The 23,908-nt window shown below is 49.8% G+C and overlaps 4 protein-coding genes across 7 annotated transcripts in view; 1 reads left to right on the plus strand and 3 right to left on the minus strand.

Annotated features, from left to right (window-relative positions):
- Positions 1-2,537, plus strand: part of mipol1 (mirror-image polydactyly 1) — a 36,499-nt gene extending 33,962 nt beyond the window's left edge. For both annotated transcript variants that reach the window (XM_061302281.1, XM_061302282.1), the window contains one exon: positions 933-2,537. In XM_061302281.1, coding sequence (XP_061158265.1) covers positions 933-999 — 67 coding nt within the window. In that variant the 3' untranslated portion in view covers positions 1,000-2,537. The remainder of the gene's footprint in view (positions 1-932) is intronic.
- Positions 2,538-3,325: 788 nt separating this feature from the next.
- LOC133169136 (forkhead box protein A1-A-like) lies at positions 3,326-7,752 on the minus strand. Its single transcript, XM_061301064.1, has 2 exons — positions 7,408-7,752; positions 3,326-5,167 (listed from the first exon to the last, which is right to left on the minus strand). Exons 1-2 carry the CDS (start codon positions 7,471-7,473, stop codon positions 4,121-4,123), a joined length of 1,113 nt encoding a protein of 370 aa, XP_061157048.1. The 5' UTR covers positions 7,474-7,752; the 3' UTR covers positions 3,326-4,120.
- A 114-nt stretch (positions 7,753-7,866) lies between these two features.
- Positions 7,867-10,890, minus strand: clec14a (C-type lectin domain containing 14A). Its single transcript, XM_061301062.1, has 2 exons — positions 10,054-10,890; positions 7,867-9,519 (listed from the first exon to the last, which is right to left on the minus strand). Exon 2 carries the CDS (start codon positions 9,497-9,499, stop codon positions 8,114-8,116), a length of 1,386 nt encoding a protein of 461 aa, XP_061157046.1. The 5' UTR covers positions 9,500-9,519; positions 10,054-10,890; the 3' UTR covers positions 7,867-8,113.
- Positions 10,891-11,037: 147 nt separating this feature from the next.
- Positions 11,038-22,438, minus strand: sec23a (Sec23 homolog A, coat complex II component). Of its 3 annotated transcripts, XM_061301061.1 has the most exons (20): positions 21,906-22,436; positions 17,560-17,807; positions 17,329-17,386; positions 17,156-17,242; positions 16,752-16,988; positions 16,505-16,584; positions 16,294-16,438; positions 15,712-15,870; positions 15,526-15,641; positions 15,297-15,420; positions 15,107-15,187; positions 14,955-15,044; positions 14,586-14,692; positions 13,246-13,399; positions 12,920-12,997; positions 12,684-12,845; positions 11,759-11,845; positions 11,534-11,689; positions 11,393-11,458; positions 11,038-11,323 (listed from the first exon to the last, which is right to left on the minus strand). In XM_061301061.1, the coding sequence occupies exons 2-20, from the start codon at positions 17,778-17,780 to the stop codon at positions 11,234-11,236; spliced, it is 2,298 nt and encodes a 765-aa protein (XP_061157045.1). In that variant the 5' UTR covers positions 17,781-17,807; positions 21,906-22,436; the 3' UTR covers positions 11,038-11,233. The 3 variants fall into 3 exon arrangements, with proteins under 3 accessions (XP_061157045.1, XP_061157044.1, XP_061157043.1); XM_061301060.1 differs by having other exon boundaries at positions 16,294-16,584; positions 17,560-17,801; positions 21,906-22,438; XM_061301059.1 differs by having other exon boundaries at positions 16,294-16,584; positions 21,906-22,438.
- Positions 22,439-23,908: the final 1,470 nt, after the last annotated feature.

A 23,908-nucleotide genomic window follows, 5' to 3' on the forward strand; every position in this document is an offset into this window, starting at 1 on the left:
TTTCTTCTTGCCACTCTTCCATAAAGGCCAGATTTGTGCAGTGCACGACTGATTGTTATCCTATGGACAGACTCTCCCACCTCAGCTGTAGTTATCTGCAGTCCATCCAGAATGATCATGGGCCTCTTGGCTGCATCTCTGATCAGTCTTCTCCTTGTTTGAGATGAAGGTTTGGAGGGACGGCCGGGTCTTGGTAGATTTGCAGTGGTCTGATACTCCTTCCATTTCAATATAATTGCTTGCACAGTGCTCCTTGAGATGTTTAAAGCTTGGGAAATCTTTTTGTATCCAAATCCGGCTTTAAACTTCTCCACAACAGTATCTCGGACCTGCCTGGTGTGTTCCTTTGTCTTCATGGTTCTCTCTGCGCTTTAAACAGAACCCTGAGACTATCAAAGAGCAGGTGCATTTATACAGAGACTTGATTACACACAGGCGCATTCTATTTATCATCATCAGTCATTTAGGACAACATTGGATCATTCAAAGATCCTCACTGAACTTCTGGAGTGAGTTTTCTGCACTGAAAGTAAAGGGGACGAATAATATTGCATGCCCCACTTTTCAGTTTTTTATTTGTTAAAAAAGTTTAAATTATCCAATAAATTTAGTTCCATTTCACGATTGTGTCCCACTTGTTGTTGATTCTTGACAAAAAATTAAAATTTTATATCTTTATGTTTGAAGCCTGAAATGTGGCGAAATGTTGAAAGGTTCAAGGGGGCCGAATACTTTCGCAAAGCACTGTATGTATATATAAATTATATAAAGTAGCCGGGGGTCTGGGGGGCCGATGATATATATCATCAGATCCCCGGTCGGCCCCCCAGACCCCCGGCTACTTTTCAGTGTTCTTTCACATTTGCCATTCTCATTCCTGATGATTGGCACGATGTAATACGATTGAAATATGATTGAAACTTGCATTTCAGATTGGAGCGTCTGGTGGAAGTTTTGAGGAAAAAAGTTGGCACAGGAAGCCTGCGCCCTGTTGTTTGATCGCTTGGATCGGGCCATGTCATCTTTTGTCGCCGTGACGACGGACGGTGAGATTGTTCAGCGCGTCTTGTCTCAATAAAATGCCATTGAAAATGCAAATAATAGTTTTATTCTTTTTGGGGGAGAGTTGCACTCCAGCTCTCCAGCCTCCCCCGCCTTACGCCCCCACCCACCCCAATTGTGTGGTCTCCACGGAGATGTCGGCCGTCTCGCGCTCCACTTGGGTGTCCCGCGCTGGTAATCCCTAATCTGCTCGTTGACAACAAAGAGCACCTTTCTTTGCTCCTACTTGTGACGCCACCTGCGCGCGCCCGCACGCGTTAAACAAGAGTAGGGCTTCAAGACTGGGTAAGGCATCCAAATAGGGTAAAGGCTTACGAGTTCAAATTGGGAAATTTGGGTTGGAAGGAAACATGAAGGATTTAAAATTGGCTTCAGACCGAGCTGAGCGTTTTCAAAAAGGATTGAGCTGGAATGAAAATGTCAAGCTAAAGTTACAGTTTGAAATAGGGCTTCATTCAAGACAGGGTTAGGGCTTCAATGATTTTCAAATAAGGTTCAAATGAAGTTGTCTTTTTTTTTTTTTTAATTTTTTTTTTTTTAAAGGTAGGTTACATTCAGAGGAGGTCTGCTTTGACAATAGATGCATGAGCAACCACCACCACCAGCAACAACAACATTTTTTACACTGGGTCCCAAATATGAGTCAGGATTTGTTGCACTTCAAATAAGGCTTTGAAACATAGATGAGCTTTCTGAAATTGAAGCCAGAGTTGGGCTTTCAAGCATGGCTCGGGCTTTCCGGTCATGAGGGGTGCTGGTGAAAATGAGGCTGTCAAGTCGGGTTTACAGCGTCAAACCGTTTTTTGGGCTTTCAGATTAGCGCGTCACTTTGGCTTAGGCTTCCAAATGAAGGTTTTCCAAATGTGTTGCTGGAGGGAGGTTAATGCTAGCGCTAATGCTAACAAGTCACATCGCCACGCACAAGTGGACCTATTTTATTGTGAAAGGATGCAGTGGTTCTTAATTGTGAAAGAGGCTCTTTGCTCTTTTGCGGCCGCTTCTCAAAGGCGCCATTGTCGTCGTATTGCACGTCATTAATTCGGATCCCCATCAAAAGCCCCACCCCCCCACTAGGCCCTCACCAGGTCCTTCAAAGTTTTGGTCCAGAAGGTGCACGCCATGGCCTTTTCTGAAAGCGTGCTGGTGGGTCTGCCGCCCCGCCCGGACCATATGCTTACTTTTGGCCCCCCCCCCGTCACATTTATTAGTCTACACTTGTAGATTATCTGTCCTGCTTTTGTTGTGGAGGCCGTGGCTCAGGGAGTGGAGCGGGTTGTTCGGCAATTGGAAGACTGTTGGTTTAGACCTGGCTCTGACTGAGTGTCATGGACAAAACACTTCACACATCTTGGCTCAGGGACGACAGATGAAAAATAGCCCTCTGGGTAATTCTGGTACAACTACAGAAATATTCACTGATTTATACTGTCACTGTCATATATACAAAATAAAAAACAAATCATTATTAATGTTCAGGTTCTTTTGTCTCTTGTGGTTCTTAAGATCATTTCTTAATATTCATGTTCACAAAGTATTAATAAAAATCAATCAAATCGGAATTCCATCTTGAAGTAGAAATTAACTGTTCCCTATTTTTTCCTTTTGTGATTGTTTGATTAATTCAATTACTATAGTCAAAGTAAAATCCTTATGTCATAGAATTGAATATTGTTCTCGTATGTATGTACGTCGATGTCTCTAATGTTGGGTCAGTTATCAAAGTAGTTTCTTGTTTTGTATACCTGTTGTACACTGACAATAAAGGCATTCTATTCTATTCTATTCTATTCTATTCTATTCTATTCTATTCTATTCTATTCTATTCTATTCTATTCTATTCTATTGTCACAAAGAACCGGAAAAGATGTCAAATAGATCCACACAACTTGTATGATTATTTTGCACTGCATTCCATTTCAGCATCAAAATGGAGACTTCTTTGAAAGAAATATTTTTTACAAGGTGCGGGTAATCTTTTGGAGTGTTTGTATATTTGTATGTCACTAACACCACCGATAGTGATGGCATGATTTACACCATGATTCATTTTTAATGTGAAGAGATGACAAACTGGCATAATGTTGCAAATTGCCCACCTCTGTGTTTGTTTGGGTGACGGTCTCAATTGACAATCAAGATGAAGTCATCTATGAGCAGCTGTGACTATTTAAGCTATAAAACTATTTAGCTATTTAAGTCAATTTTTATTGTAGTCGAGCTGGTTGGTTTCACATCAATGACATCACAAATCAAGCAGTCCAAGCGTTGCTGTTTTATTTTGAAAGGAATAAGTTAAAACATGCACAAAAGACCAAAGCAACCTGCTATCATTTTCCGACTCGCTTTCCGATTTTTGTCAGCATCTTGCAAACGTAACAATCTTCATTTCATCATCAAATCGTGGCAGGCTGAGGTCACCGTTTCTCTTCAACTTTGACCTCGTGAATTTTACATGAACGTCAGACAGACTGACCTTTGACCCTTGCAGATGTTTGCCATTACCTTCCATACGGCTCACGGTGGCATAAACAACCTTTCAACTCGACTTTATTGGTATATGCTTTTCCCGCAATCGCCTGCATCGCAACCACTTCTGCCCGGTTTCATTGTCCATATTTCCCCGGCTTTTCCCTTGCATCTTGGTCACCGCCATGCGAGGAGCGAAGTGAGATTGCAGAGAGCACGATTGAAGGTGGAGTGGGCGTCGCTGTTTAGATTCACACGTGGGAGGGCTGGGAGGAAAGCGGATGATGCCCAAGGGCAGCGTGTCAAGTGGCCATTGGACTGGACCGGGCCGCCGGGGAGGTGTTTTCCGGGTCCAGGGTCTTGAGGGTGTACATCTCAGCCCCTGGTGTCGGGTTAGGGGTTTGGGTTAGGCGTTTGGTTTGGGGTCAGGGTTAGGTTAAGGGTTAGGTTAGGTTAGGTTAGGTTAGGTAGGAAAAAGACAAAAGGCGGGAAAGGCATAAAACAAGGTGAGGAAAAGGCAGGAAGGGCGTTCCCCGGCTCGCAGCTCTTTCAAGTTGGCAGTTTGAAGTCACCCCGCATATTTTGGGGCTCCCTACGAGGTGTTGAGCAGCGCTCTGGGACAGGCAGCCCCCTGGTAGTAGGGAACCTCCAGTGGCTCGCCGCCCCGACCGGCGCTGTAGGACGAGTACTGCAGGGCCTCGTAGGCCCTCAGATCCAGTTTGTGCTGCTCGGGGGACGACATGAGGTTGTTGATGGAGAAGGGGTGGTTGAAGGCGTAGTGGGCATCGCCCTTCAGCTCCAAGCCGTGTGGCGGGGGCAGGGAAAGGGAAGACAGCAGGTGGGGGCCCGACAGCTTGGCGCCCTCTGGGCCGGGCGGGGAGCGGCAGCTGGACGAGGCCAGCGGAGACGCAAGGCCCGGAGGTTTGAGGACATCAATGCAGGGCGAGTCGCTGCCGGTGCCACTGCTACGCTCCTTCCTGCCCTCCGCCAAGTTCTTCCTGTCGCATTTGAAGCGCTTCTGGCGGCGCAGGTAGCAGCCGTTCTCAAACATGTTCCCGGAGTCGGGGTGCAGCGTCCAGTAGGAGCCTTTGCCGGGTTTGTCGGGCGAGCGGGACACTTTGACAAAGCAGTCGTTGAAGGACAGCGAGTGTCGGATGGAGTTCTGCCAGCGCTGCTGGTTGTTGCGGTAGAAGGGGAAAAGCTCCATGATCCACTGGTAGATCTCGCTGAGGGTGAGCATTTTGCCAGGTGCCTGTTGGATGGCCATGGTGATGAGCGAGATGTACGAGTATGGCGGCTTGGCGTGCGGGTAGCTGCGCCGCAGCGGCTTGGCATCGCGCCCGCGGTTGAGGTGTAGGCCACCGCCGCCCCCATACTGGGCCCCGGGACTGACGCCGCCGTATGCGTGGTGGTGATGCTGTGCCGCCGCCGCTTGACCCACACCACCACCGCACGGGCTCATGGCTCCGCCCATGCCGCCGTTGCCCAGGCAGGACACCCCCATTCCGGACACGGGGGCGGGGCTGATGCTGGGCCCTCCATACGCCATATTGAAGGAGGCCGATGCCGCCCCGCCACCGGCCGACATGTAGCTGGACACAGAGCTCATTCCCAAGCCTGCCGCCATTGGGGAGTACACCTGCACGAGAGAGAAGAGGCACAAGCACACATCAGTCGGCCGCGATGCGACTTCCGCTCACATGAGACACTGGAATAGTTGGCACTGCTCAACAAAACATTACAAGTGAACAGGAACTGAAATGTGATAAAAGTGACTGATTGTTCAAGTGAGATAAACAAGGAAGTTTTCAAGCCACGACTGTGTGGGCTTTCAAAGTAAGGTTTCAAATTGAGACTAAGGGATGGGTTTAAATCTCGGTTTTGGGTTTCAAATTAGAGATTTGAAATACAAATTAGCCTGAGGGATTCCAGAGATTGTTACGGTTTCAAGCTTAGCTGAAGGTTTCAACTCACTGTCCATTAGTTTTAGTTTTGCGCTCAGTGTCAAATTCAGTGCAAAGGTTCTCCCTTTTCGTTTCATTTCGTGTGTGTTTTTGTGTGTTGTGTGAGTATGTTTACAGTATATGTGTTGTGTGAGTTTGTGTGTGAGTGTCTGTGTGCGTGTGTTCTGTGTGTGTTGTCTGGGTGTGTTGTGTGTGTATGTATGTTTTGCACGTGTGTGTATGTTTGTTTAGTATGTTGTGCAAGTGTGTTTATTTGTGTTGTGCGAGTGCGTTATTTGTGTGTATCGTGTGTCGTGTGTGTGTGCGTGTGCGCGTGCACGTGCGCGCGTGCACGTGCGCGCGTGTGTGCGTGCATGTGACGTGCGTGTAGTGTGTGTGAGTGTGTGTGAGTGTGTGTGTTAGTGTGTGTGAGTGTGTGAGTGTGGTGTGAGGTGTGAGAGCAGAGCTAGACAGCGAGAGAGAGAGAGAGAGACAGAGAGCGAGAGAAAGAGCGAGAGAGAGAATTATTGGCTGCAATGTTGCACACTATATTTCGGCACAGTTAATTTTGTGTGTAAATTTTGAACTTGATTGCGTTGTTGGGTAATTCAAGACTTGAGTTTTTAGGTGCGTTTTTTAACGCTTCATTTTCTGTGTGTGATTTCCAACGGTTGATTTTTTGTTTTATGAAATAAAATCGAATGAAATTTTTGAACAGTGTCAACTTTGCTGAATTAGAAAATGGATGGATGGCTCCGTGCTGCGCACCCGCGACCCTTGTGAAGACAAGCGGTCAAGAAAATGGATGGATGGGTTGCATTTTTTTTTTACATGCGACTATTTTTCTAGACAGTTATATTTTCTAAATGTGGCTGTTTTTGCGCTGTCAATTCTGTGTGCACGTCCTCGTGCGTGCTTGGGTGTCTCCATGTTTGCGTGCGAATGATTCTTTAATGGTGTTTAATTGTAGATTTTAATGAACTTGTTGATATCGGCTGCAACCTTCTTTTTAAGTTTCTGGATTTATATTTCAAAGTATTTGATTGATGGAGATTGAGAATTAATATACAAATATTTTGCTTTGTATTTTGGTGGAGGTTGCAAGAATTGAAATTTGTTTTGTGTCACGCGTAGAAGAAAGAGGCCGACACTAAAAGGAAAAAAGATCAGGCGTTAAAACGTCATTTTGGTTTGATTTGTTATCTTTGTGTGTGTGTGTGTGTGTGTTTCTTTTATTTTTATTGTTACGGTTTATTGTTCCTTCTAAATAGACGTCATTAGTCTTGTAAACGATTACAAACACGTTCAATAATTTTCATTCATTTTCCCCTCGGTATTTTAATTATTTTTATTTTCACGAAATAAGAAATTGTCGGGTGAATTTACAGGCAACAAAAAAAAGGAAAATTTCAAGTGCATAATTTCACGAGCCAGCTTCTGTTGGATAACTTGATCTTTTCTGATGTTCTAATTATTAACCTAAATAATGCGATCATTTTCCACTCGCTTTTCGCTTCACATTTAATTAAATGCGTGCACACCTCGAGACATTTTTACTGTTCCTCTTAATTTTTACATTTTCCTCCTAATTCTCACGCTTTATTCCCTCTCTTATCTCACTGGCGCCGCATCCTGCCGCTGTCTAAACAATAATAATGATTATTATTAATTATAATAATGACCAGATAAAGTGCGTTTGATTAAAATAAAATAAAAGTTTCAAAGAACGATTTTGAATTCATCAAATAGCAAGAAATTATTTTTACGCGTTTCTACAAAATTCAAAATGCGCGTGGAGTTGGAAACTTTGTCATGCCGGTGATGAACAGGTGCTTGCGCGTATAGTTGTGTGTAATTGTGTGCGTCAAGTGTGCGTGCATGGATTTGCGCGTGTGGGCGAATTGGCGGGAAAATAAAAGGCTTGTGGTCACGTTACCTCGTCGCTGTAGAAGCAAGTCCAGTCCGGAGCCTCCTGACCTTCCATCTTCACCGAGCCCAGCATCTCCAACGCCAAAGGCCCAACACGCGTGGCGATGACGATGGTGAGGAAGATGAGGATGCGTCGGTCCTGGTTCTGGTCCTGGGGCTGACGGGAGGACACGCGCGCACGCACACACACACACACACACACACACACACACGCACACGCACACGCACACGCACACGCACACGCACACACACGTAAGTGAGGTGACTAGTAGAAAAAAAAAGGCAAAAAAAAGAAGAAACTCCTCCTGAACAAAGTCCAGCCCACCTCCTCTTCCTCTTCCACGTGCCATTCCATCATCATCGTCGTCATCAAGTTGCATGTGTTTTTTTTAGCCCTAAAAAGTATTTTTTTTAAACGCCAACGTTTTTAAACGTTCTGTTTCAACACAACGCATCATACTCAAAATCATTTTAAAAAAAGTTTTATTTTTACATATACATTTTCAAATATTTTTTGTGGCCATATTTTGATAGAACATGTTTCAATATTATTATGATTGTGTTAAAAATGTAATCAAGTCGTGTGCGTGTGTGCGTGTGTGTCTTCCTGTTTGTGAAACCGCATGTGTCATAAAAAAAAAAACACTATCGCAACAATGACGTGATCAACTAGCCAAAAATCCATCCCAGCTACATAAATACAACATCAACACTCATGTGGCCAGCTTGTCTCTTTGCTCCGTCTCCTGCTTTTTCTGGCGTTGTCTTCTGAGGCAGCACCAAATGGTCAACAATGCAACGAGCACCAGAACCAGCAGCACTACCGCCGCCCCCACCAGGGCCAGCACCAGCGCCCCCGAGAAGGGCCTGGGGGCGTCGCTCTCGCTGGGTTCGCACGCCGTCTCGTTCTTGGGGCACACGCACGAGAAAGAGCCTGCCGTGTTCATACATTCATGGCGGCACCCATGCACACCCGAGCACTCGTCTACATCCACGCAGTCCCCCATGGTGTCCTTGTGGTAGCCAGTCCCGCATGGGGTGCACACGGTGCTCAGGTTGGCGGGGGCGCCACCCGGCAGACGCCACACTCCGGCCCGACCCCAGCAGTGCAAACCCAAACGGACTTTGGACCAGCAGTCCACTTGAATCCTGCTACTGTTGTCAGGGTCCAGACTGAGGAAACGAGCTCCGGTCACCACAGGTCGGGGGCATGGGCCAGACTCTGATTCTGGACCAGTGTCAAGGCCTGGCTCATCAGGTCTTCTATCTTGTTCTTTTAGTTCATGTTCAGCAGGTGCAGGTCGAGTAGATTCAGGTCCAACAAGTTCCGGTCTGGCAGGTTCAGGTTTTGGTTGCTGTGGTTCTTGCTGAGATGGTTCAGGAGTAGCAGATTCAGGTCCAACCCTTTCTGGTCCAACAGGCACAAGTGTCGGTCGCACTGGTATTTCTGGTTTTTGCTCAGAGAGTTCTGGTCGAGCAAATTCTGGTCCTGTTACTTTGGCTCCAGGAAGATGAGGTCTTGCAGATTCTGGTTCAGCTGTTTCTGCTCCAGGAGGTTGAAGTGTGGCAGGCTCAGGACTAGCAAGTTCAGGTCCTGCAAGTCCTCGATCATCTAACTCCAGGTTGCATATGAAGTGGTTCTTGGTCTTGCAGCTGAGTGGTACCAGCCCCCAGCTGTTGACTGCGGACCCGTTCAACTGGGCGACGAGTCCCGCACACAGAACTGAGGTGCAGGTCTGTTCCGGCTCATGGGCCCAGTGGGTCTCAGTCGCGTCCTCGCCCCCGTGAGTCCACGCAAAGCCTCTGAGGGGCAACGAGGGGACCACACACTGGTTCTTGGCCTTCTTCAGCCCCACCCACAAGGCGGGGGACCTGGCGGTCAGCGACTCGGCAATCGCACCCAGGACTTGCGCCAGCTCCTGAGGTCTGGTGAAGGAGGCCAGACCGTGGGGGTGACAGGCTTCCTGTGCTCGCTCAAAGGGCAGCGGAGAGTGACGCACCGAGTAGCGTGGGCGGAACTTGGGAGCGGCGGACAGCGACATCAGGCTGAGGGTGAAAACCAACAGCTGAAGAAAGACGGAACGGGGCGGAAGCAACATGGCTGACTCCTCCTACCAGACTGAGGAGGGAGAAACAAGTTGGCTTAGATACACACATAAATAGGATGCGCTCAATGTACATTAGGAATGAATTGCTACTATGACTTCATCTTCTCTTTCTAAATGTTAACAACACAAATATAGTATATTATATATTGTTAATTTTATATTAGTACTATATAATGTCAAATCTGGTTAGTATACAAAGTGTTAGCGGTGTATTACGGTCAAAATGATAATGTAATACACTAGTGAGCGGCATGGACGCTCACACGCGCGCTCACGCTCACACGCACGCGCGCACACTCTTAATGTATGTTGTAATTTATTACTTGGCAACTTGTTAACTATGTCAGCAGAGCATGTCAAGTCCTCGTCAGCACAGGATACCAACCGTCACACAGGTCTACAGTAATCAGTGTAAACCACTAATGATGTCTCATTATTTAAAATTTGACCGCACTTGAGCTTCTCTCAGTAGGAAAAAAAATGTAGCAGCACTTAATTTCGTGTTCAAGTAGGTTTTTCTTAGATAAACGAGAACAAATTCTTACCTCCTTTTTCTTTCTTGTGTGGTTCCAAAGTAGCTTGTATGGTGCTGAGTGGGAACCTCGCCCTCAGCGACAAACGCCCCCCAGGACCTCCGCCTCCTCCTGCCCCAACTTCCTGCCGGGAAAGGAAGTGTGCGGTGTCTTGATACAGTCAGCAACCTTAGCCAAATCCACACTTTTTTCTTTCTTCAGAGGGCGACGTTAAGTCCACCGGGATCACGTCAAGGCTGCTTTCAGTGGGCCTTCCTTCACGCAAAACGACGACATGCTCATCCAAATACAGCTACCACAACAGGGCACACCACACACACACAACACACACAATTACAGAGGCGGGAAGGAAGCAACTCATCTTGCTCTCGTCTAATTGGTTTTAATGACTCAGAGGAAATAGTTGAGTCTCCAACAGGAAGTGCGTGTTCTCATGCACACGTGTGACAATCTACTTACTCATCCAATTGTTGTCATGGCAACGCAGTTGCTTCCTGTTTCACGCAGGAAGTGTTTAAAGAATGGCAGGAAACCCAAGGTCACTTCTGCATGCTGTCATAGTAACAGCGCAGATTTGATTTCAGCGGGTTTCAAATTGTCAAACATGTTTTCCTGAGTCATTGTAAAGTATCCCGTTGGACTTGAAAAAAGGTTAATGAAGGTCATAAAGCTTTAAGGGTCAATGGAACTTTCTGTAAGTTTCCTTAGGAGGCTATTATGGTCTTGAAAAACATTCAAGTATATTTGGATCCATAAGGGACCATTGCTCTACAGAAGATCCGTGAAAGTTTGAAATAGTCATTCATCCTCTGACGGGGAGCACAAAGGTCGAGGAAAAGGTTTGACAAGGTCCATCCACAATGAGACTATGAATGGTCAATAACGGTCCATGGAGGCACCTCAAGCTCGTTAAGATCCATAAAGCTATATCAAAGGTCCAATAGTGTGCAGAAATGTCATTGAAATCTCTCCAAGATCCACGAAGACCCATGAAGGTTGTGTGTTCCAAAATGTTTATTCGAACAGAGAGGACACAAGATGGGTGGCAAGCCTCCGTCCAAATGTTCCGAACATGATCCAGAAATCAAACCATAAGATGTTGGACACATTATTCACGGCTGAGTCAGGCAGCAGACGCAATACAACAGTGTGTGTGTGTGTGTGTGTGTGTGTGTGTGCGCGTGCGAGCAAGTTAAGCGGCGCTGGACACGGCGAGCTTCTTCAGGTGGTCCATGAAGACCTGTAGGCTAACGTCATCTGTGAGGATGGGCGCACCTGACTCCTGCCAGCAAAACCCAAATTCATTGAGTCAATCAATCAATGATCAAATAACGATGTGTCGATGGCTCACCTGTCCCCAAGTGTACATGTTGTTGTGCGTCTGCGAGGGGTTGACTTTGGAGAGCAGGAAGCGAGCCTGAAAATCGAGGAGATGCATTCAAGTTAGCGCTGCAGGCGAATCAGTGTCCAAGACGCGCAAAAGCGTCCCCACCTGACTGCCGCCATGCTCTGTGTCAATGTATCGCGGCATGGGGAAGCGCGAGTGCAGCAGCTCTTGGGCGTCGTCCACCGGCGCCTGAAGAAGATGCCGGAAGTTCTCGTACCCGGCCATCTCCTGGTACCCTGCCTTCCTCCACTGGGACACCGTCTGACACGCGCACCCAAAAGTCACGCTGGGAATCACACTCCGGAGGTGTGCATTTGTGCGTGCGTGTACCTCTCCATGGTAGATGAGGATTTGGAAGAAAGTGTCCATGAGCAGGATGCGATCTGGAAGAATGCTGCTGCTGTCCAATAACACCGGCTGCATCCCAAAGTAACATCAATAACTTGTCAATCATTTGGAAAGTTCTCATGAATCATTTGCAGTTGATGCACTCTAAAATTTACTAAGAGAGGGGAGTCACTGATGGTGTAGGGCAGGGGTGTCCAAACTACGGCCCGCGGGCCAACTGCGGCCTGCGGTCCAGTTTTTATTGGCCCGCAGCAAATTCTGAAAACATAATTGAATATGGCCCGCACAAGAAGCTTGAGCTCAACTCTGTTGCACTTCTCAGTTTCAACACTAGATGGAGCCCGCCACACAAATGAAATCAAGCAAAGCGTTCGATGTCCCATTAGCACCCCCTCCCCGGAAGAGAAGCGAGCGCGCAGCGTTCGACGTCCCATTAGCAGCCCCCCCCCCGGAAGAGAAGCGAGCGCGCAGCGTTCAACGTCCCATTAGCAAAGGAAGAGAAGCAAGCGCGCAGCGTTCGACGTCCCATTAGCATCCCCCCCTTCCCCCCCGGAAGAGAACCGAAAAAAAAAATTGGCACCCGGGCCCCTTCACGTTACTAAATATGGCCCTCCTTGCAAAAAGTTTGGACACTTGCTTGTCTTGTGTGAGTTCGATTCCCACATATGACAGTGTGAATGTTTGTGTGAGTGACGGTGTGAATGTGTGACAAAAAAACTCTTTTCATGAGGCTCTGATATATTTAGTGTGCCGCCATCTAGCGGCCAACAGTGGATATTACACCCAAAATAAATGGGCCCAAAACAGTTCCAACGAGAACCAAAATTGTGGGCCTGAGCTTGTCAAAGTACAATTTACTTGAGGCGTCATGAGCACAATAATAAACAAATGGGCATACGAGACCAACCTCAGGAGGTCCCTGGAAGGAGTATGCATAGAGGACGGGCTGGATCATGATGAGCGCCTGCGTTAGCTCCTGCCGGTTGAACTGGTGTCGGTAGTACGAGCTCTCGTCTGGACTGTTATTGAACACCTGGAGGAAGGGGGAGCGCCTCAGGTGGAACATGAACTGAAAGGGAGTGCACACACATGCCGTCAGTCAGGACGAGGCGGGAGCCTGCCTCGCGTCGCCTCGCGTCTCACCTGAGGGTACAGCGAGAACGTCTCGGAGAACCTGAAGGAGTTGGGATCATCTTTGTGGTAATCGCCAAACTTTTGACACTGGTGGAAAATCAACAATTGAGCATCTCTCTCTCTCTCAGTACTCTACTGCCCTCGGGTGGCCAAAAAGAGTAGCACAATGTGCATTTAAATCAAAGCAACACAAAATTGGCGCGCTTTGAGAAAGAGCAACACTGGCCAATGATATTTTGCAAATGAAAAATGTAATGGATTCCACTTGGACTTACTTATTGCTATAATGAACTTGAGAGGAAAAGGCGAGCGGTGACGGGTGGGCAAGCACTGACCAGTCTGATGAGTTGTCTGTCCAGCCATCTGAGGACGTCGGGCCCCTCCTCCGTCTCGGCGCGGTACACAGCCAGCCGGGCCATCAAGATGGCTGCAGCCTCTTGATCGAAAGACGCGGCGATGCTTTGGATCTGCGTCTGAGCATCCGCCCAGCTGCCGCACAAGTATAGTCACGTGACATTTGAACTCGTCTTTTTCAGGCCCAATACGTTATTATTAGGGGTGTAACGATACATCGATACACATTGATTAATCGATATAATGCTCTACGATTTATTGGCATCGATGCTAAACGTAAACATCGATTTATATCGCCGTGTTTGACCTCGGACATTAGACGCGACTTTATTTTGAAATCCAGTTCATTGTTGCTCGCTTCCTCTTTCCGGGAGCAGTGCGCGCGGCGTTGTTGTGTTGTGAGCAGAGCAGGCACGTGAAAGGGGAGTCGACAAAAAGCGGCTCCTGGGCTGGTGCTATGGCTAGTGTCCAAAAAGACGAGGAAATTTGCTCCCGTTTAGGCTTCAAGTCATTCGTTTGGAAGCACTTTGGATGGATTCCAAAGAAAAGATGGCTCAACGGACAAGACATGTGCAGTTTGTAAATCCTGCCATGCGGTGATCAAATATTTAGGGAGCACAAATCTCGCCGCACATTTAAAGAAAAAACACGACATCAAAGTTCAGTGTTAAAATAAGCACTTTGTATACTGCAATACTCTTGTAATTTCCTAAATAAAGAGTTTGCAGTACCTTGTTGATTTTGCGTATGAATTGTTATAAATCAGGATATTGTTCTATATTTTTTATAAAAAAAATAAAATAAAAAAAAAATCGATCGTAGAGCACTATATCGCGATATATCGTGAATGAATCGCAGCAGGCTTTAAGATATCGGCAAATATCGTATCGTAGTTCTTTGTATCAATATTTAATCGTATCGTGACAAAACCCGCAATTTACACCCCTAGTTATTATCAATTGATCACTGATATTTGGAGCCAATATTTGGTTGCAAAGAATAGTGAGAATTTTTTTGTTGATCAATATAAACTCCCCACTGGCCGAAACAGGCTCTGTGCTATATATATTTTTTTAACTAGGGCAGAAGGGCCTTTTTCTGCCAGACAATAAAAATAAATTAACGACCGTGGCAGAAACCTGCTTTAAATAAGGTGATTGGGAGAGGAGGGATCAACGTGGCACTCACTGAGCAAAACAGCAATTTGATAGCTTAACAAATAAAAATAATGTGATCTGTAAAGTGTGCTGATTATGCAAAAGCGGGTAATGTACGTTTTTGGCAGTGTGGTTATCCAGGAGTGAGCGTGTGCGCGACTTACTTCCTGGCGATGGTGGTGACGCGTATGCGTCGCTGGCCCGACGCGTGCTGGTATTGCGTGACGAACTGCAGAGCGCCACGCCCGCCTTGAGGGATGGGGGCGTTGTGCTGATAACACACGCGCACGCACGCACGCACACACACAAACACACACACACACGCGCACACACACAAAACACAAAAATCCAACTGAACGGTGGGAAGAAAAAGTGTACACACTCCTAGTCAAATGCTAGTTTGTGTGAGAAATAAAAACTCTTTCCATCGTCAATATGTCCTATAACCTGTGCGACACATACAAATTTCCAATAAGTTTTTGTTTGTGCGTTTTGTTTCTGCTGGCCGAGTGTGTTGTGCGTCACGCCCTTACCTGATTGACCACCTCAAAGTAGAGCGCTAGTGTGGTGCTGGGGTCCAAACCGCACATTTTCCACTGGCACGTTCCTCCGCAGCCGATCTCCTGCCGCAAACATGAAGTCAAGGTCAGCAGAGGCAGGGGGCAGCAAAGAAACATGACCGTACGTTTTCAGAGACGCAGGGCCCTTTGGCGTTGAGGGACACGCAGGGTCCGATGGCTCCGGACACTTTCACCTCCCTGGACGTCTGAAGGGAAAAGGATCATTTCTCTTGACAACAATTCGGCAAGCTCCTCCCTGCTCATCGCTTGGCCATAAATGTGGTGGCGGGAAAAGGGCGAGGCCGGGGACCATACCTTGACCTCCAGCGCGGCAGCAAAGGCCATCTTGAAGGCGCCTTGAACGTCTTTGGAGAAAACTCTCTGAAATGTTTGCTTGAACAACGACGTGTTGAACGAGTCCGCCATCACCATGTAGCCTCTACGCACCCGCATGCGCACAAGTTTGGAGTTGCAACACAGAATGACAAGTTTTACAATGGGAAGGGTTCAAAAGAGGCCAGTGTGTGTGTGCGCGCGTGTGTACCCCGTGTTGTTGGCACAGCACTTCATCTCCAAGAGCCCGGTCTGGTCGAGCGCACACGCGTAGATGTCCATCACGTGACCGCTAGCCGATGCCCTGCTAGCCAGCGACTCGTAATGCTACCGCGGACAAATCCGCAGGTCAGCTAGGCAGCGCGGGATGCCAACACTAAGAAGCCGGCGTTCTCACCTTGGCGGCCTTTTTCATGAACTTGGCGTTGCCCTTTTCAATGTCGTGCCAAGACCTGATGGGGGTCTTCAGCTCGTCGCCCACCACCATGCCGGGACCGTGCGTGGCCGGACCCCCGATGAAGGTCATGATGCGCGCGCCCGTGTTGGGGAAAGTGCACTGGTACAACAACGGACATCAACATGTCAACGTTTACTTTTGTCTAAATGAAGCTCCTATGAAGCTCCTCAACTCAATTAGACGCTTCCTTGACAGGAAGATGCCACACAATGGTTGCAAAGCACGACTTCGGTCAAATGGAGTCAACAGTTTCCTTCAGTTGAACACTACTTTTGTCCAAATAGAGCTCCCCAACTCACTTCAACCCAGGGGCTGGCAAAGCACTATCTTTGTCCAAATGAAGCCCATCTACTCAATTCAAAGTACAAAGTAGTTCCTCGGCACCAAGACGGCACAAGGTAATGGGCAAACACTCCTATCTAAATAGAGCTCATTAATTCACTTGCTGCCGAGAACCGACATTCCATCAACTAGGGTGGCGAGGAGCCAATGAGGAAGCGTGCTGAAATGGCAACCACTCACCTCCAGCAGGCCAACGGCAATGGACATGGCCACGCCCAGGGAGCGCAGGGGCCGCTTGCCCTGGACCACGGGCCAAGAGTCGCGCTGCAGCTCCCCCAGCAGGTCAGTCAGGTTCATGTCCACCTTCTGGACTGGCTGCAGGAACCTGGAAGCAAGCACACGCCAAAGTATTTGGTCTGCAACGTTTCCACGCAGCGCCAGCGCACCGCACCTGTTGTACTGCGGCTGTTGGGGCGCTTGCGATCCTCGTGCCTGGGAAGAGGCCGCCGGTTTGGCCAGCCCCAGCATCTCCTGCACATTGCCCACAATGCACAGCACATTAGCACAGCTCCCACGGAGCATTAGCAAAACAATTGGCATCCAGCTATTAGGAGAATTTGAGTAGCGTCCATGATTATAGCCTGTGAGCATCACCGACCAGCCCCATCTGCTTGGTTAGAGTCCGCTTGTTTGCGTACCTGCAGCTGCTTGGCGCTGAGGTCTTTGGTGCCTTTGAAGACATAACTCTTAGAGATGCCCTCGCAACCCAGTTCGTGTACGTGGACGATGCGGCCGAAGGTGATGAGACCCACCAGAGCCGTGGGGGGCAGCAGAGACAAGGACATCTGCAGAGACTCCTTCAGTGCCTGCAGGTCCTCCTCCTCCATGCATGTGTCCACCACATACAGGAAGACCAGTGGCATCTGGGGGCCACGCTGAGCGATGCCGACGACGCAACACAGAGCTTGTTACTAATTATTTCGAAACCATCGCTTTATTATTTGACATTGGATTGCACAACTGGCCTTTCAATTCATCTTTCAAGTATTTTGATGTCCACAAAACGAGAGAGAGTTCTCGGTTGGGTTCTGGTGCAGCTCACCTGAACCACATACTCGATGGTGGAGAACTGAGGCAGCAGTTCGGCCGGCTGGTTCACCTCCGAGATTCCCGAGTAAGATGGTGGGAACTAAGAGGAGTGGCGAGAGGACGAGCAATACGGTGAGTCGAAAGCGGGACCCCGGCAGCTGAGAGAACTGGAAGGGGAATCTGTACCTGGTTCCTCTGGTAGCAGAAGTTGCACGCCCACAGCTTGGCCCGGTAGTCCACTTGACTGTAAGACAAGGACAGAACGTGGCACCACTGATTTAACATGGGTCAGCATTTAAAAAAAATTCTGACTCAAATCTGAAGCTGTGAAATTTTGTTGAAGTGAGCATCTGCTTCTGTGTATGTGTGTCACTGTTGGTCATGCATGTGAGTGTGATCGTGCGTGTGCGCGCATACCAGAGCGGATTGAGCACGGCACGGCACGTGGCGCGGCTGCAGAGCACGGGCTCGTACTGGATGGGCGGCAGGTCAGGTCGCTCCTTGAGGGGCGTAAAGAGGGCGGCGACGGGCACCACCATGCGTGTAGCCTCCAGTCGGCTGGACGGCCAAACGTTCCAGCTGAAGCGCACACCATCGCGCTCCTCGTTCTGGGCGATGTATTCAGGGAAGGTCGCCATGGTAAAGCTGACCGACTCCGCCTGCGACTGTCAATATTTTAGCAACGCCACAGTGTGCTCGTCACACATTTGTCTCTCACGTGTGCGGACATACAGTTTTCATTCAGAGAAGCAGAAACACAGAGTACACTTACACACAACACACAGAGTACACTTACACACTCACGCACAGACACACACAGAGTACACTTACACACTTACGCACAGACACACACACTCACGCACAGACACATACCGTATTTATTCTAATTATCGCCCATAATTTAATAATCGCCCAGTGTGTGTTAGCGATGACATAAATAAAAAACGTTGATACCTCTAATTATCGCTCATCCTACTGAAAATTCCCCCCAAAACTTACGTTTTCTTTCCCCCCAAAACTTACGTTTTCCTCCGCGACCGCATGCCGACGTCATTGCGCAAGTTTAAATATGACTGATTTGACAGCACGTCGAATGTCCCTTTTAAATTGTTTTTACAAGCGCCGGTCGCCGGCTCCGGAGTACAGAGTGGGCCAGCGGGTGTGGCTCTCGACGCGGGATTTTCCGCAGCGAACGGGATCCCGCAAGCTGGCGCCGCGCTTTGTTGGACCATTTCCCATCCAGAAGGTGATCAGCTCGTCCGCCGTCCATCTCCTCCTTCCTGAGTCCATGAAGGTACACCCCACGTTCCACGTGTCCCGTGTGCGGCCCGTCTTTGAGAGCGCATTGGTCGTGGCTTCCAATACCTGGTGGATTGGGAGGGCTATGACGACGCCCACCGCTCCTGGGTCCCGAGCTGCTGGATCCTCGACCGTTCGCTCATAACGGAGTTCCATCGCTGTCACCCGGACAAACCGGGCCCCCGGCGCGGGCGGCCGAGGACGGTTAAGGGGCCCAGGGGTAAGGGCCCGAGACGGCTTTGTCCGCCGGTGCCGGAGTCTTCTGCCCCCGCGTCCGTCGATCCTGCGTCCGACGAGGAATCGGACGTTTCGACGGAGTACCGGTCGTCTGGGGGGTTGCCTTCCTCCGCCTTCTTTTTTGTGTTTTAGTGCTCTGGGGATGTCGGGAGCCGTCCCTTGTGGGGGGGGGGGGGGGGGGGGAGTTCTGTCACGTACCGGCGCCACCTGTGACAGGACCACGCCCCCCTATCAGCGGAATCGCCGCCACCTGCCACAGGGACAGCGCTATATCAACGCCGCCAGCGCAGACCCGAGTGTCCGTCTGTCGCGTGATATTGCTTCGCTCTCCGGTCCACGACAAACTGGCGTCCATGAAGAATCGAAGATACCGCAGAACAGCTTGTTCTTCCCAGCCTGATCGCCGATCCAGCACCAGCTCCAGCTACTCCCACCTTACCCCCCGCCCGCAATAAAGTCTCTATCGCTACGCACTTGGCTGTACTGTCCAATCCCTTACACTATGATACAATTACACTCGTCACGCCGCTACAATATCCTCACACAATTACGTTATCTAACAAGACGCTCGCGATAACATGCTGCGCGCAACATGTGATGTGCGACGGTAATGTGTCGCATCAATGGAGCGTCAATTGACGCACCCCGCTGTTAGAGGTAGATCAAAACAGCCGCTGTTCTAGTGTTAAGAACAGCAGTGAGATGCAGGTATTGCATACTACATAAGGAAAATATACATATTATCGCCCATTTCAGTGCCCCTTGGCGATCGGACAAAAAGTGTTCTCTATTAATCGCCCACCCCCATGTTGGACATAAACCTTCTCTAATTATCGCCCTGGCAGAGGGAGGACACCCGGGGAGCAGTAAGTCTGCACCAAACAGCAGCTCAGAGTACCTACCCTTTTTGGAGTCCTTGGAGGAAGTGCGAGAGAGCGCTCCTTCTGAGGACTCCATTGTTCTACTGGGTGACTTCATTGCTCACGTGGGCAATGACAGTGAAACCTGGAAGGGCGTGATTGGGAGCAACGGTGCCTCCGATCTGTATCCGAGTGGTGTTCTATTATTGGACTTCTGTGCTCGACATGGATTGTCAATAATGAACACCATGTTCAAACATAAGGGTGTCCATGTGTGCACTTGGCACCAAGACACCCTAGTCCGCAGTTTGATGATCGACTTTGTAGTCGTGTCATTGGATTTGCGGCCGCATGTTTGGGACACTCGGGTGAAGAGAGGGGCAGAGCTGTCAACTGATCACCACTTGGTGGTGGGTTGGCTCTGATGGTGGGGGAAGATGTCGATCCGACCTGGCAGGCCCAAACGTACTGTGAGGGTCTGCTGGGAACGTCTGGCAGAATCCCGTCAGTTAGAGCTTCAACTCCCACCTCCGGCCGTCCCGGAGGAGGCGGTGGACATTGAGTCCAAGTGGACCATGTGCCGTGCCTCCATTGTTGAGGCAGCCGACTGGAGCTGTGGCTGTAAGGTCGTTGGTGCCTGTTGTGGCGGCAATCCCTGAACCCGCTGGTGGACACCGGCGGTAAGGGATGCCGTCAAGCTGATGAAGGAGTCCTATCGGGCCATTTTGGCCTGCGGGACTTCGGAGGCAGCCGACAGATACCGGATGGCCAAGCGGAACGTGGCTTTGGCGTTTGCTGAGGCAAAAACCCAGGCGTGGGAGGAGTTTGGCGAGGCCATGGAGAATGACTTCCGGATGGCTTCAAGGAAATTCTGGTCCGTCATCCGGCGTCTCAGAAGGGGGAATCAATGCACCGTCAACACTGTTTACAGTGAAGATAGGGTGCTGCTGACCTTGACTCGGGACGTCGTGAGTCGGTGGGGAGAATACTTTGAAGACCTCCTCAATTCCACTGACACACCTTCCATTGTGGAAGCAGGGCCTGGAGACTCTGAGGTGGACTCTCCAATCTCTGGGGTCAAAGTCACTGAGGTAGTTAAAAAACTCCTGAGGCAAGGCCCCAGGGGTGGATGAGTTTTTAAAGGCTCTGGATGTTGTGGGGCTGTCATGGCTGACACGCCTCTACAACATTGCGTGGACATCGAGGACAGTGCCTCTGGATTGGCAGACGATGGTGGTGGTTCCCCTCTTTAAGAAGGGGGACCAGAGTGTTTGTTCCAATTACATACTCCTCAGCCTCACTGGTAAGGTCTATTCAGGGGTGCTGGAGAGGAGGGTCCGTCGGGAGGTCGAACCTCGGATTCAGGAGGAGCAGTGTGGCTTTCGTCCTGGCCGTGGAAGAGTGGACCAGCTCTACACCCTTGGCAGCAAACTGGGCATGGGAGTTTGCTCAACCAGTCCACATGTGTTTTGTGGACTTAGAGAAGGCGTTCGACCGTGTCCCTCGAGAGGTTTTGTGGAGGGTGCATCGTGAGTACGGGGTGCCGAGCCAACTGATAAGGGCGGTTCGGTCCCTGTATCACCGATGCCAGAGTTCGGTCCGCATTTCCGTCAGTAAGTCGGATTCGTTCCCAGTGAGGGTTGGACTCCGCCAAGGCTGCACTTTGTCACCGATTCTGTTCATAACTTTTATGGACAGAATTTCTCTGCGCAGCTGAGGCGTTGAGGGTGTCCGGTTTGGGGAACTCAGCATTGCGTCTCTGCTGTTTGCAGACGACGTGGTGCTGTTGACTTCTTCAAGTCGTGATCTCCAGCTCTCACTGAGTGGTTTGCAGCAGTGTAAAGCGGTCGGGATGAGGGGCAGCACCTCCAAATCCGAGTCCATGGTCCTCGGTCGGAAAAGGGTGGAATGCCCTCTCCGGATCTGGGATGAGATCGTGCCCCAAGTGGGGGAGTTCAAGTGTCTTGGGGTCTTGTTCACGAATGAGGGTAGGATGGAGCGCGAGATCGACATGCGTATCGGTGCAGCGTCGGCAGTAATGCGGACTCTGTACCAGTCCATCGTGGTGAAGAGAGAGCTGAGAGTCAGTCGTGTGACGTCACATAATTCTCCCACTTTCATTCACGATCATTTTGACAGCTCGGACGTAGTTAAAACATCTCAGTGAGTCATCCACGTGGACGTCGACAGCCCAAGACACACCTATGACTGAAACGAAGCCTTTAAAATGTTCCTCGACTGACTTGACATGCGAGTTAGCCGCTGCACCGGCAAGCTAACAGATATCTAGCAAGCTAGCCCGGCTTGCTGCTGAGAATAAAAGACAAGCGGAGCAATAAAAAGCAGCCCAAGAGAAACGTCACTCACCGCTTGTCCCGCTTGCTATTCACGAGTTCACTTTTCACGAGTTCACTTTGAACGCCAGATCGGTGCGGCGGTCACTCGAGTGGGCGTGAGGAGAGGGACTCCCGGTGCGCACGCATGTGCGCGTGAGCTTGACAACGAAGCAAAACAACATGGCGACGCTGCCACGTCAAGACAAAGATTGTACGGAGAGCAAAGAAGAAAGACAACTCGCTCCATCAACTATTCGGGAGCCCAAAATGCCCCGCCTGAGTTCCAGCCATCCAACCATTGTCTGTACCGCTGCAGGGATGTCAAACTCATTTTTGTCGCGGGCCGCATTGTAGTCATAGTTACCCTTGGAGGGCCATTATGATGGTCAACGTCTTCTATATACATACGCAACAAACTGATGAATAATTACGTAGTTTTGAAATTAGTTTTTAAACTAGTTCTGAGACTAGTAAAATCAGTTGAAATTGTTTAAAAAGATGAATCGTAATAAAAATTGCCACTTGCGACGATCGGACAGACATTGAGGAGTATACTGACTCTGTTTCCTTCTACATCAGGAAGTGCATTGATGATGTGACTCACTCAAAATCCATCGTCACTCGGGCTAACCGGAAGCCATGGCTGACGGGGGCTGTCTTCAGGCTGCTGAGGGCCAGGGACAAAGCCTTTAGAGCGGGGGATGAGGCTGGCTTGAGGACTGCGAGGGCTGACCTGTCCCAGGGCATCAAAGATGCAAAGAGGGCGTTCTCGTGCAAAATTACCACCCACTTCAAGGACAGCAGGGACGCACGGAGCCTTTGGCAGGGCATTCAGACCATCACGGATTACAAGCCCGTGCCGCAAAGCTGTGAGGGCGACGTCCGTCTGCTCAATGACCTCAACCGCTTCTTTGCTCGCTTCGACGCTCAGAACAGCACTTGCCCGCTGAAGGCCACTCCCACTTCACACGAGCTGCCCCTGTGCCTCTCCGCCGACAGCGTGAGGAGGGCGCTTGCCGCTATCAACATCCGTAGGGCGGCGGGCCCTGACAACATCCCGGGTCGAGCGCTGAAGGACTGCGCTGGTGAGCTGACGGATGTCTTCACAGACATCTTTAACACTTCCCTGCAGCAGGCCATCGTCCCGTCATGTTTCAAAGCTGCCACCATCGTACCTGTGCCGAAGAAACCCGCTCCGTCCTGCTTCAATGACTACCGCCCCGTGGCACTTACGCCCATCATCATGAAGTGCTTTGAGCGGCTTGTCATGGAGCACATCCGATCCGTTCTCCCCCCCACCATTGACCCCTTCCAGTTTGCGTACCGAGCCAAACGGTCCTCTGAGGATGCCATCTGCTCTGCCCTCCACTCGGCCCTCACCCACCTGGAGAGAAGGGACTCGTATGTGAGATTGCTGTTTGTGGACTTCAGTTCTGCCTTCAACACCATTGTGCCACAACGCCTCATCAGCAAACTTGACACGCTGGGCCTCAGTACCTACCTCTGCAACTGGCTACTGGACTTCCTCTGTCAGAGGCCACAGGTAGTACGTATTGGCGACCAAATCTCCGCCAGCATCACGCTGAGCACGGGGGCCCCCCAAGGCTGTGTGCTCAGTCCGGTGCTCTTTACCCTCCTGACGCATGACTGCACTGCAACCTACAGCGACAACCGTATAGTGAAGTTTGCTGACGACACGACTCTGGTGGGTCTCATCACCAAGGGAGACGAGACTCAATACAGGCTGGAGGTTGACCTTCTGACCACGTGGTGCAGGGACAACAACCTCCTGCTGAACGTCGACAAGACCAAGGAGATTGTTGTGGACTTCCGGAAGGGTCACACCCAACACCTGCAGCTGACCATCGACGGTGCTGTGGTGGAGAGAGTGAGCAGCGTCAAGTTCCTGGGGGTGCACATCAGTGAGGATCTCTCCTGGTCCACCAACACCGCATCACTGACAAAGAAAGCCCAGCGCCGCCTGTACTTCCTGCGGAAACTCAGGCGAGCGAGCGCCCCTCCGGCCGTCATGAC

The sequence above is a fragment of the Syngnathus typhle genome, linkage group LG16, assembly GCF_033458585.1.
Source record: "Syngnathus typhle isolate RoL2023-S1 ecotype Sweden linkage group LG16, RoL_Styp_1.0, whole genome shotgun sequence".
In the NCBI taxonomy this organism is placed as follows: Eukaryota; Metazoa; Chordata; class Actinopteri; order Syngnathiformes; family Syngnathidae; genus Syngnathus; species Syngnathus typhle.

Excerpts from the sequence above, each read along its gene's own strand:
- LOC133169136 (XM_061301064.1), bottom strand. The coding sequence starts at position 7,473 with ATGCTGGGCTCGGTGAAGATGGAAGGTCAGGAGGCTCCGGACTGGACT. Across the intron at positions 5,168-7,407 it reads CTTGCTTCTACAGCGACGAG|GTGTACTCCCCAATGGCGGC; the intron begins GTAACGTGACCA and ends TCTCTCGTGCAG.
- clec14a (XM_061301062.1), bottom strand. The coding sequence starts at position 9,499 with ATGTTGCTTCCGCCCCGTTCCGTCTTTCTTCAGCTGTTGGTTTTCACC.
- sec23a (XM_061301060.1), bottom strand. The coding sequence starts at position 17,780 with ATGGCGACCTTCCCTGAATACATCGCCCAGAACGAGGAGCGCGATGGT. Across the intron at positions 13,400-14,585 it reads GTCACCACCATCGCCAGGAA|CTGGGCGGATGCTCAGACGC; the intron begins GTAAGTCGCGCA and ends CTTGTGCGGCAG. Across the intron at positions 12,998-13,245 it reads ACAGACAACTCATCAGACTG|TGTCAAAAGTTTGGCGATTA; the intron begins GTCAGTGCTTGC and ends ATTTTCCACCAG.